At 32.1% G+C, this 12548-nt stretch overlaps 2 protein-coding genes across 7 annotated transcripts in view; one reads left to right on the plus strand and one right to left on the minus strand.

The window, feature by feature from the left end:
- Positions 1–3645, plus strand: part of LOC120767958 — a 67911-nt gene extending 64266 nt beyond the window's left edge. For 2 of the 3 annotated variants that reach the window (XM_040094347.1, XM_040094348.1), the window contains 2 exons: positions 1453–1762; positions 3024–3226. In XM_040094347.1, coding sequence (XP_039950281.1) covers positions 1453–1762; positions 3024–3226 — 513 coding nt within the window. Of the gene's footprint in view, positions 1–1452; positions 1763–3023 lie in introns of all 3 variants that reach the window. The other variant, XM_040094349.1, reaches the window with a different exon arrangement.
- Positions 3646–7614: 3969 nt separating this feature from the next.
- Positions 7615–12104, minus strand: LOC120768036 (39S ribosomal protein L13, mitochondrial). Of its 4 annotated transcripts, XM_040094532.1 has the most exons (7): positions 11969–12104; positions 11788–11911; positions 9906–10159; positions 9684–9835; positions 8661–9399; positions 8248–8576; positions 7615–8178 (listed from the first exon to the last, which is right to left on the minus strand). In XM_040094532.1, exons 1-7 carry the CDS (start codon positions 11990–11992, stop codon positions 7716–7718), a joined length of 2085 nt encoding a protein of 694 aa, XP_039950466.1. In that variant the 5' UTR covers positions 11993–12104; the 3' UTR covers positions 7615–7715. The 4 variants fall into 4 exon arrangements, with proteins under 4 accessions (XP_039950466.1, XP_039950468.1, XP_039950467.1 ...); XM_040094534.1 differs by lacking the exons at positions 11788–11911; positions 11969–12104 and adding an exon at positions 10390–10447; XM_040094533.1 differs by lacking the exons at positions 11788–11911; positions 11969–12104 and adding an exon at positions 10287–10420.
- Between the last annotated feature and the right edge of the window lie 444 nt (positions 12105–12548).

Below are 12548 nucleotides of genomic sequence, written 5' to 3' on the forward strand. Positions count from 1 at the left end.
ACCTGGTCTTTCCAACGGAGCGGTGGTCTTCTACTTCCTCTGTTTCCTCCGGCGGGTACTGCGTCGAATACTTTCAGAGCTGGAGTATTTTCATCCATTCGGATGACATGACCTAGCCAGCGTAGCGGCTGTCTTTTGATTCGCTGAACTACTTGTATGTCAGATTGCAACAAAGTAGTTTAAATTCTGAAGTCTCTTTTCTAGATTCATTAATATTCAGTCGGTTAATACTAGACAGTTTAGGCCTACAGTTTAAGCAAAGCTCTTTCTACTTTTTAGACATTCTTTTTTTAGTCATTCTTATCTGATGTTCTCTTGCGTTCTAGCGCTAGGTCTATAGAAATCCAGTGAGCTTGGCAGCCGCTGGTCAATAACCAGAACTTGTGTGACTGCACTATTCTTTTGGCCCTAAGTGTATCGTAAGAGGTCCTCCTCCGAACTGTTTGCACTTAGCAAAGTCAATCTCGCTGCAATTGTAAGTATTCTGACTAGACACTGTTCAATGGGAACATACGCGGTGCGATAAGATATTTTGTCGAACGCCCGTTACCAAAGCTGTATGGTGAAGTCGAAGGGGACTCATAATTTCACGTTCTCATCTATTCCCGGGCTTTTCCAGGCTGTGGTTGAAATGTCTCGGTTGACACAGCTTCCGAGAACCTAGCGAAGTGGCTGGGATCATCTTTTTAATAAGAAAGTTAGTGTAATAGCGATACATCTGATCTAGATATGTTGGTGAAGTTGTTGTGGCAAATACCCAAACCATTCTTCGTGAAAAGCTATCAAATTCGAGGTTTAGAGCTGTTTCGTCAGAACTGAATCAAATAGAATGGCGATTAATATCATTTGATTATAGTCAATTATTGCAGGTCATGTGCCTAAGTAGTCAGATACTTAATAAGATGCGGACCGTAATTGCGGAAGGATTACGTGAGTCTCGTGTCGAAACTCGAGCTCTAGAACCCATAATTTCAGAACGTCAACATTAAATATTCTAACACCCTTCTGTGTAGATGTCAGTAGATTCCTAAATTGTGTATTCGGAGCTCAGGGAACATCAGAAAGCATCCTGTCCCTAACCGAAGTCTCGTATATTGTATGACATACAATTTTTGCATCCGCGGTCGACCGTCTGTAATCATTGGGTAACTCCGATTCCATAATCGTACAGTTATCAGCAGATGTGTTCCCATCGGCGCTTATATCGGTTATACCATCTGACTTACCGAGTTCTTAGATATCAATGAGAGCTCTTTTAATGCTCATATTAGAAAAGTCCTCACTAAGCCCCCTATAAATAAGGATTATCCATTCTATCATAGATTAATATAATTAGCGAATTTCTAGTATGCAATAAGTAGAACCACACAACCAGAATCAGTGATCGAATAGCTACTCCGATTCGTAGAAGCAAAAATAATTTCATAAAATTTAATTTTTCTTTCTCCGCAGTTTATCGGTTACATTTGTGCCATCGAGTCGTTTATACTGTCTGGCATCGCCTCATGGCCATGGACGCAATATTATCGTCAGGTGCCCGATGATGCCAGCGAAATGTATATCGAAGATCGTGAAATGACACCAATGAGTCCAATCGAGAGTACTGATGTGCCGAATACACACCATCAAACACAATATAACAATCGAAATAATAGCACTGCACACAGCGAATCAAATCACAATAATCAGCAACAGCAACAACAACAACAATACAATCGAATATCATCGTCGTCGTCCTATAATCAAAAGCCTTATATACCTGGTGAGTAGCAACTTATTGAATTTCGTATAAATTCCTAGCTTTTACTTCATCGAATCGAAAAATATTTTTGCAAGAACGGGTGTGGGGTTGAATCCACAAAACTGATCTGTTTTGCTTTCACTAAAAAGTACAAAATCCCTCCGTTAAGCCTCCTTTCGATACATGGGACACAATTCTCTCTCAAAGACCGCATCTAATACCTGGACAGTCAACTACTGGGGAAGCAGAATGCGGAAGAAAGAGTAAGAAAGGCGAGCAATGCCATATATACGTGCAGGCAGGTGCTCGGCCCATCGTGGGGGCTTTCTTCCATAGCGTTTGTAAGACCTATCTATCTTCCGGAACCCAATGGAATGTTCTTAGAGACTTGCGGCACAATATGCGGAGAATTAACACATAAAACCTTCCGGCATACATCGGTGGGTAAATTCGCACTGTTCAATTAGGAAAGAGGATTCAGAGTTTGAGAATATGTTTGGCTAAAAGCGGGTTAGCTGCGCGCAACACGTTAAAAATGTATACGAACGGCTCGAAAATGGAGGACGAAGTTGGTGCAGCGATATGCTGCCCAGGGTTAGGCAGAGACTAGACCTCTGTAGTATATTTCAAGCAGAAAAGACATCGAGTGCATTTAGATAGCGGTTGAGATTGCCAACATGTACGGCTGTCACACGAAATCCTGTGCAACATTATGCATTGTCCATACGATAACCCGGACAGGGGCATGACAAAGAAAATTAAAAGGCTATGGAGAAATCTACTTTCGGGTGCAAAAGTCTTGTTTTAAACGGTAGATCGGAAATATAAAAAGGACTAGAGGAACATAGAATATTCACTGGTGGGGGCACACGCCTGTATAATGGGGTTAACAGACCTAGAAGACTTCAGGAAATGTCAAGAGTAAAGCACCACGGAAACAATGGTGTATATCTTGTGCATTTGTCATACATGTGCAAGGCTACGCTTTAAGCTTTTGGGGACGCCACAAGGTTTACGGTGGTCAAATGGCTTCAATATTTAAATAAGAACAAAAATTATTGAGAACGTCTTGGAATCCTTTCCAAACCCTTTCTCAAAATCCGCAAAGTTGTCAGGTTTGAGACAGTCTAAATTCTTGAGAACAGCTTGGAAGAAATTCGGAATAGTAGCTTTTCATCGACTGGATGAAATTACACAATTTCAATATTATTTTTTTTTTAATTTTAAAAGTAGTATTACTCTCCATTCAAAAAGATATCCATAATTCTCTTTTTACTTACAGCCAAACGACCCAATGAATTGATTAACCAAAGACCAACACTGGGTCACACCCAAACAACCAGGAAACCAAATACTCGTTACCGTGAAGGCTATCATTATCAACCAGTTGCGTCAACGTCCCGCCAGAGTCCCACATTCGTCCTAGGCGATGACATTGGGGCCGGTCCATCCACATCCCGATCCAATGATAATTCTAGTGCGTGATAGTTTTTATTCCTCATAATAATGTAATAAATTTAAAATATAAAATGCAAAAAAATAATAATAGAAAACAATTAAGACAACAAAAAAAATTAATAAAAAAATTTGCAAAAAAAAATACAACAAAAGAAACAAAGAAGGCGTATGCATTGCAAAAATGGCATTGAAAGAAAATGCGCAACACATATTAACGATTAGTTTTTGCAGACAGTTAGGGAGGGAGATAAAGAGAGTAAGAGAGAAGCAACAAAACAATAAGAAAAGCAAAAGCAAAAGCAAAAGTATATCTGCGGGTATGAGAAATGAATAAAAAATCATAATTAAGCAGCTGAATTTTGTTTCAGCAACGAATACTGAAGAAAAATCTATTTAAACAAAATGCATTTGGTAATTGTAACGAATTGTTTATAGCTGAACAAAAACAAAGAAAAACAAAACATAAGTAAATAAAGAAACAAACATTTAAATGAAACCCAAGTGAAAAAGGCAAACAACAGCAACAATAATAAATACATAAATAATAGTTTTAAATGTGTGTGTGTAAAACAGAGTTTAACGAATTACGAAACAAATAAAGGAAGATATAAAAAATTATGGTAAATGCAAAACACTAAGAATTCAATGAATTTAAACACTGCAATAACGGAGACGAAGTAGCATGGCGACAAAGAATAATTAAAATTACATTGTAAACGTAGGTAACGATCAGACATATGTATTTATGTATGTTAGGTACTGAAATAAATATAAAGAATAAAATATAAAAGAAAATCCAAAAGTAATAATAGCAATTAAATATCGAATAACCAATTGGTTTGGTTGCAAAACGTTGGCAGCGCCAAATAAAGCGTCCAGTAGTGTTTAGAAATCATCATTTTGAAAGGGACTCAGATTTTTGTGAGTCCCATGATGTCGAGAAACTACGAAGTTGTTGAAAAAATACATTTGTCTGCATTTGCTGCTAAAGATTAAATGTAAGTTTGTAAAGTAAGAGAAAGCAATTGGCTTGTAGTCCAAGCCACTCCAAGTTATACTTTTAGAAATTTCTGACATTTGGTGAGTTTGCCAAAATTTTATTATTAATTTAAACAATTTTTTTTCTCTTATTTTTTATGATACATTTTTTTTTATTATTATTTCTTTAATTATTTGTATAAATGTAATGTGATGTATGTAATGATTAAATAATATAATTTTCTCTTATTTTTTTATTGTCATTTTTTAAATTATTTTTACAATATTTTTTTACTTTGCTTGTAATGCAATGTTTAAAAAATATATTTTTTTCTCTTATATATATTTATTTTTATATTATTTTTTTATAATTTTATACTAATTTTTTTTACTTATTTTGCCTTGGTTTTTTTATATTACTTTTTTTAAATAATTTTAATAATAATTTCTTATTTTTCCAATAAAATAATGTTTAAAAAGTATTTTTTTCTCTTAATTTTTTTTTATATTAATTTTTTTAAGTTTCTTCTATGATAATTTTTTACCTATAACGTAATGTTTAAAAAAATATTTTTCCTCTTATTTTTATAACAATTTGTTAATATTTTTCACATAGTACATACATACATATGTACTATGTAAGTGGGTTTTTACTCTTTTATATTATTTTTTTTAATAATTTTTATAATTGTTTTTGCTAATAATGACAAAACTTTCTGAGAACATTATTTTCTTATAAACTAATAATTAATTATTTATAAATCTTGTATATTTTTATAAATAAATAAATAATTTATTATATTTTTTGAAAAAAAAAAAAATTAAAATGAAGCTACTAAATTTTTATAATTTATTTGGAAATTTTATAAATATTTTGAAAATTAAAATAAAATATTTATATTAGTATAGAAAAATTTGTTTATACAAAATATTTAATATACAATTATTGTGTTTGTAAATTCATATATTTCAAATACTTTATCTATAAACAAACAACTTTTTGAAGTCGAAAGTACAATGTTCAAAGCAGCACTTTTTTGTTTATTTTGCTTTTAATTAATAAAACAAACACATTTCTAAATTATTTATTTTTCGTTTTTATGTTTTTGAAATTATTTCTGACTCTTATTATTATAATATTTAAAAAAAATATATTTCAGTTTTTTTTTTTTTTTTAATTTTAGTATTAATTCTTTTTGCATTATTTTAAATATCATATTTTAATATACAAACATACATATAATTTTAAAATTTTTTTATCAAAGTTTGAAATATAATACATTATTTTTTTACAATAATTTTTTACTTTAATTGTTTTTTTTTTAAACTAATTTTAAAATTTATTTATTTTTATTAAATTATTTTATGTTATTATTTCGTACTTTCATTGGTTTTTTTTAAATAATTTTTATTTTTATTAAATTCTTTTAATTAGTTTTTTATTTTGTTGCTATTAGTTTTTTTATATTTCTTATATTTAATTTTAATTTTATTTGTTTTTTATTCATTGTTATTATTTTCAAATTTTATATAATTTTGTAAATTCTTATAAAATGATTTGTTCTTATTTTGTACAATAATGAAATTTAATATTCATAAATTTCAATTTGTACTCAAAAAAGGAGTGGAAAAATTTTTTAAAAAATGTTGGGACTGAAATACAACTTTTGCATAAGTTTTCTAATGTTTAATCATTGAAGTTTCATTTCATGAATTTAAATGTAAAAAAAATTACAAAGTTTTATAATTTCGGCTATTTTTTTAAATTAAAATTAAATTAAAATAAAATTTCATAATTTCAGTTCAAAAGCTTAAAAATTTTGCAATTAAAGTCAGTTTTATTTTACATAACATCAAAAATTGTATCAAAGTAAAATTTAATACGTTTGTTTTAACGTTACATATTTACATTTAATTTTCATTGCTTTTTTTATTTTTTCAAAAAATCAAAATTTTTTATTTACGATTAATAGCTTTATATATGTATATTACAATAATTTTGTTACACAAAATAAATATTTTAAAAATGTTTTATGAGACTAAAATACAACTTTAGTATCTTCTTTCTGAATTCAATAATTTAAAAAATATACAAAAATAGAAAGCTAGTAAATTTCGTAATTTCAGTGTTAATTTTTGTAATTTTTAAATTCTGAAAATCATTAGCTTTTCTATTTAGGATAATTCTTTTTTACTTTTTTATATTTTTATTTATTTTTATAGAATATTAAATAAATATGTACACATACATATGTATGAATATATTTATTATTACTTTAAATTATTATTTTAATTTCACCAAACCACGAAATTCACCCAATTGTGCAATAAATTTCCTGAAAACCCACTACCTTGCCATTGGAAAATATTCTCCCTCTTTCAATACAATTTTCAAGTGCAAGCGCACTTGTCTCTAGACTTTAATGCAGCAACAAGTTTGTATGTACATATGTATGTATGCACGACGACATTCAAGCAAACCCTCAGCAGCAACATTTGTAGTAACTACGTCGATATATGTATGAATAAAGAAATAAATATGTATGTATGTACATGTACGTTTAAACGAAGTTAGGGTTTTGAAAGCATATAGGCACAAAAAAGTCAGAATTCGAAACAAAATTGTAGGCACATAAAAAAATAATAAGTAATTCGAAAACAAATTTGCGAAACTATTAAATAAATAAATCATTTGCAGTAATTAAACGAATAAGAAAGAAATATAAAATCAATTAAATGAAAACAAAAAAATGAAAACAAGAAACTGTAAAATCATTCATAAATGTATACATCCAAATAATTAAAATAATATATATATTTTTTTTGGAAAATATCCTGCAGCCGGTAGTTATAATATTTGATATTAGAAGAACAAATGTAACTTGAAACAATTATAAAAGTATAAAAAGAGATTTAAATAAAAATAAGAAGAAAAAACAATGAACGAAAAAACACTGCAACAAAAACATATAAAGCAAAAAAACATTGAATCATTATGATTAAAAAAAAACAAAATAAATCATGAATACAATGAAATGCTAGCCGACAACACTGATTTTGTGACGTTTGACAAAGTAAGAGTAAACAAAAACACATACGAAAAGAACATTAGAAAACAGCCGCAAAAATAAAGCAAAAAAAATTAAAGAAAATCAGTAAAATAATGATGGCTAAGCATGGAAGAGAAAATCATCTTGTTATAATCGTAGTTTTGCTTATTTTTTAATAAAACACTAATATCAAAAAGTGCGCGCACAAAAAGCTTTACAATCGACGGGGGGAACAGCGTCTCAAGCTGCGTTTTATTCAAAACATATATTTTTTTATACAGTCTCAACATTAAAAACTTCGAACACCCACAGTTACTTGCTGTTCATATGTACAGTAATACTTTTTTTAAGAATTTCAACTCAACCTTTTGATAAAAAAAAAACGAATTTTCTTTGGTTAAACACTTTGTTTAATAAAAAAAATATTATGCGTCCAGTTAATACATTAGTTTAACGATTTATAAAAAAAAGTAAGAGTTAATAAATGCTTATTTCAAGCCCAAATCCTTCTCGATGGTGTGCGCACAAACCGCCATCATTTGATTTTTGACACTCTCGAAGCTTTTAATCGCAATAGGTTTAGCCTCCGGCCATTGTCCCAAGTCACGATATATGGGACGACAGAATTTCATGCGGAAGTTGGAATTGGCAAATGCAATAATCTCATCGATACGTTTCAGCAACCGCGCTCTAATGACTAAACGCAAAAACCGAAAACGCACCTCGGAATTTTTGGTGTCCTTTAGCTTGTAAGTGTTCTCTAGGAATTCGATTTTTTCCGCATTCAAATCAACAATTTCGTTGCTTTCGATTAATTTGCCGAGGAAATCGATTAGTTGATGTGAAGAAATCGGTTTAGTTATATCAGAGTCAGCGCGTAACTCAGTGGTGGACTTGGTGCTCCACAATTTCGCTAATTGTTCCGAAACAGCAGCGAGTGTTTCATCGAATCTGAAAGTGTTTGAACAGAAATATTGTATTATTAAAATATTACATATACTTTGAAGCTTGTGTGCTCACTTTGGTATTATTGGTGGCATACCCTCGTGGCTAAGCCACAAGTCCCAATCGATTTCGGTTAGCTTATCCTTTTTATCGGTATTGTTGAAGTAATCATATAAGGCACTTTTGAAATCATCAGTCACAACCGATTTGTAGGCGTACTTTTGCAAGTAACTACGTAGGAATGGCTCGAAGACCTCTGGTCCTCCCAGCAAATCTTCAATGTAGCGTAAGAATGTTGAGCCCTTGTTGTAGGGCACGCTGGAGAAAGCATCGTCTGGTCCACAGTTCGAAAGATCCACCACCAACTTAGTGAGTTCAGGGTTGTTGGCCAATTGGGTGCGTATCTAAGGTGGAAGTGTGAAATTAACGATTTTTTTTTATAACTTTTGTATATATTAAACTCATCTAAATACCTATTGTGTACTTACACACTCTCTCAGCTCCGTCAGATTGCGCAGCATATGAAAGTCGCGCTCCTTATCGCCTTGCAAGCGTCCCACGATTTTCGTTTCCACAAATACCGTGAAACCCTCATTCAACCAGAAATGCTCAAAGTTTTTGTTTGTTACTAGATTACCTGTCCAACTGTGCGCAATTTCGTGCGCCACTACATCAGCTAAAGACTTGTCACCAGCCAACACTGTTGGTGTTACAAAGGTTAGGCAAGGATTCTCCATACCACCAAAAGGAAAAGATGGTGGCATCACGAGCAAGTCGTATTGCTTCCAAACATAGGGTCCACAAATATCCGATGCGGTTTTCAACATTTTATCCGTTTCGGAGAACTCTTCCGCGGCCGCTTCTACAATACCAGCTTCAGCCCAGACATTGGATTGGGGACCGAGTGGACGCGAAACTAAATCGCCGATTGCTATAGCCAACAAATATGCTGGTATGGGTACTTCCTGCTTGAATTTGGTTACACCGGTTTCCTTCTTTTCAACTAAAGCACTCATCAGGGCAGTCAACTCCTTTGGATGTTCCACTGTAGCCTCGTAGGTGAATTTTACGGCGGGCGTATCTTGGCATGGCAATACAGAACGTGCGTGAATCGCTTGACACTGACTGAATAGATATGGATGTTGCTTGCCCAGTGTTTGTTCGGGTGTGAGCCATTGCAGACCGCTAGCACGATTGGAAGTTTCATAGTCGATGCGTACTAGTAGGCTGATGGAAAAAAAACAATAATTCAAGAATATTTTTTACAGCGAAAAGCACAATTATTTCACTATCTACATTTCACACTCCGTTACAAGTGAGCGAATAAGTGACCACATTTTGCGATAAGCAAATTTGGTTTGTAATTTACCACAAAATGATTTATAATTTTTGGTCTACCCAGTAATAAAGATAATTTTGACTTGGCTACAATTCCTTGTTAATCGATAAAATATTTGCTACTATCTCTGCGCTAACTTAAATTTTTTCAAAATCTTAAATTTATTACTTACTCTCCCTTAGCAGTACCCTCCGGTAGCTCCAATGTCAACTTAGCACCAATATCATCCACTGGATCACTGATAAAGTAGTTGATGGGTATGGCTGAGCCGCCACTACAGAGTATAGATGCATTCTTTATGCTGATGTCACGTACATCCAACAGCTGTACACAAAGAGAAAGCAAATACCAAATACAGATAAAGAAAAAATGCGAGAGATAATGCGATCCTTACAATAGCCGGTAAGTTTGCTTCCAACACATTAAATTTATGCGTTACACTGCCCAACAGTTTTGTATTTGTAAAATCGACGGTCCATTTGAAGGCGCTATGTTTGGTAACAATGCGCTCGGGCTCGGAATAAGAGCTGGGATCTACTTTACTTAAACGACCCATATTGCGTTGCTGTTGAGCGTAAATCAGTGAACTGCTGCTGGCGAAAGGTTGTTGTAGAATGCGTCGATGAGTGCTAACTGAACGTGTGTTTGCTAAAAGTGGAGTTAAGAAATATATAAGTACGTGCTACTCGAAGTTTTAATCTGCTTCGTAAAAATGTAATAAATATTGCCAATCTTATCGCAACTGCTGACGTCGGAGTTATTAAATGCAACTTACATATGTATATTACGTTCAACAGGAACACATATAAGTATGTACGCGTTTAAATTAGTATGTTTATTACGTTTTTCCTTTTTTCCAAAAAACGGAATGAAATCACCTTTTTCTTTATTAATGTGTTGAAAAAAAGACTCTCACTTAAATGTACGTACAATTGTTGAAGATTTCTTCACGAATAATCTGCAAAGCGTAATGGAATAATCCAAGCAAAACAAATACAAATGACACAGTTAAAACCAAACATCACAGCATTCAGTGTAACCAGACAGCAGCGAAGTCATATATTAAATAGCAGTTATCGATAACCTATCGATTTCACATTTAAAGTAAATAAATTGTGATTGTTAAAGCAATAGCTCATTTATCAAAAAAAATTAACTCAATAATCGGTTTTAAAATTAAAATAATTTTCGTTTTAAAAAAATAAAGAAAAAAATGGCGGAACACAAAGTACGAAAATATGTGAATTTTAAAACAATTTCTTTTTTGCATTTTAATTATAAACATCAAATTATTTTTTTGTCAATCCGGTAATTAGGATTGTATATAAAAAAATAAATTATAATCAAAGACGATATTAGAAACTTAACTATTATTAAAAATTATTTAAAAAACTCGCAACGCTGTGTTAATTTTCATATTACTTGATGATATGTGTTCCGCTTACTTTAATTGATTATTATTGCAAAGATCCCAATTAAGCAAGTTAACATCTCTATATGTTTTCACAATTCAACTTTATTTAATAGTAAACATTATTAAACACACTTCCACTTATTAACGTAAAACATAATCTTTTGGATAATCCATAATAGATGGGAAATTCTCCAGCGTCTCCTTATCAATGTGATCCAGACGTTGTGGCACTTCTCTTGGTGTTCTAATTTGATTTGTTATGTTTTCTAGTATTTCTTCCGGCAGCTGATCATCAGCGAACAAATGTAACCGCTGCATGGTGTGTCTACGTTGTAAATTGCCACGCATCGCATTGTATACAGCTTTTTTGATAATCATCGTAGCATCCTTTTCGTGCAACTGCCACGCTAGCGTCCATGAAGCACCACCTGGATAGCCGGTGTGATGGAAGTAAACGCGCTTAATCCACTCATCACCGGGCAACGCAATTTCTTTGGTATTGATGCAAACAACATGATCACCACAGTCATCTGGAAGTGCAGAAGTGTAAAATTGTGCTATACTTGAGTACCATTAAAGTTAAAGCCGAAAATCAGTGTCAGCCTAAAAGTAAAGCGCATTAATTGATTTTGAAGAGGAAAATAATATTTAATATTTACCAAAGGTTTCAAACAAATGCACTTCAAATTAAAATTTTTAAATAAATATACGAGCATATTGGAATTCATTACCATTTTTGTAAGAAACGAAGACACTTAGAAGAAATTACGTTTACCGGTAATGTAAAATCAAATTAAATGCGCACAGGCGAAATACTGGTAACCGGCTTTAACATTAATATTTATGAAACGGATTTACTCACTCATTGGATGATAGATGGGTTTATGCAAGCCCATCAAATGTGTCTTTATTAGCAGCGCCGACTCGAAGGGATTTTGCCAGGTGCAATCATAGACGTGCCAAGTTCTCGCAAAGGTTGCCCATTGCTACAACCGTATATTAACAATTATTAATGTATTTTTAAGTTTCTTATAATCGCTTACCTGCACACGTTTCACAATCGACATGTTTTAGCGTTTTTAATTCAATACTTTAGTGATTTATGTTGTTAAATAACAATTTTCTAATTAGCTGCACATTTCAGCTGGAGGACGGTGTGCTTGGAACGAATTCGTGTTGCCAGATGTTAGTTTTTGGTATTACTCGGAAAATGATTTGTATTTGACTTCAATTATTCTGCATAATTATGCGAAGAGCGTTGCACAGGAGCTACAAAACAATTAAAATATGTTTATATGAAATATTTATAAACTTTTTTAGTAACTTGCTGAAATGTTGTTAGCGCATAATTCAGCAATAATTTAAATAAACAAACACTTTAATTTATTTTTTCTAAGTGGCGACGCTTGTTGTCAGCTGATAGTGTTTTGATGTTAAAAATGAAATAATATAGGGATGGTATGGAAACGAAACAGTAAAGGGAAGTTGGCAAAGATAATATTTTATTTTTTATTTTTACATATCAGTGAACGAGTTTTGCCTATTTCTATATTTCAATATATGAGTTGTAATTGTTTAATTTTCGAAGGAAAAAATTTACTAGTCAGCACAAAACTAAATCTA

The sequence above is a fragment of the Bactrocera tryoni genome, chromosome 2, assembly GCF_016617805.1.
Source record: "Bactrocera tryoni isolate S06 chromosome 2, CSIRO_BtryS06_freeze2, whole genome shotgun sequence".
Classification (NCBI taxonomy): Eukaryota; Metazoa; Arthropoda; class Insecta; order Diptera; family Tephritidae; genus Bactrocera; species Bactrocera tryoni.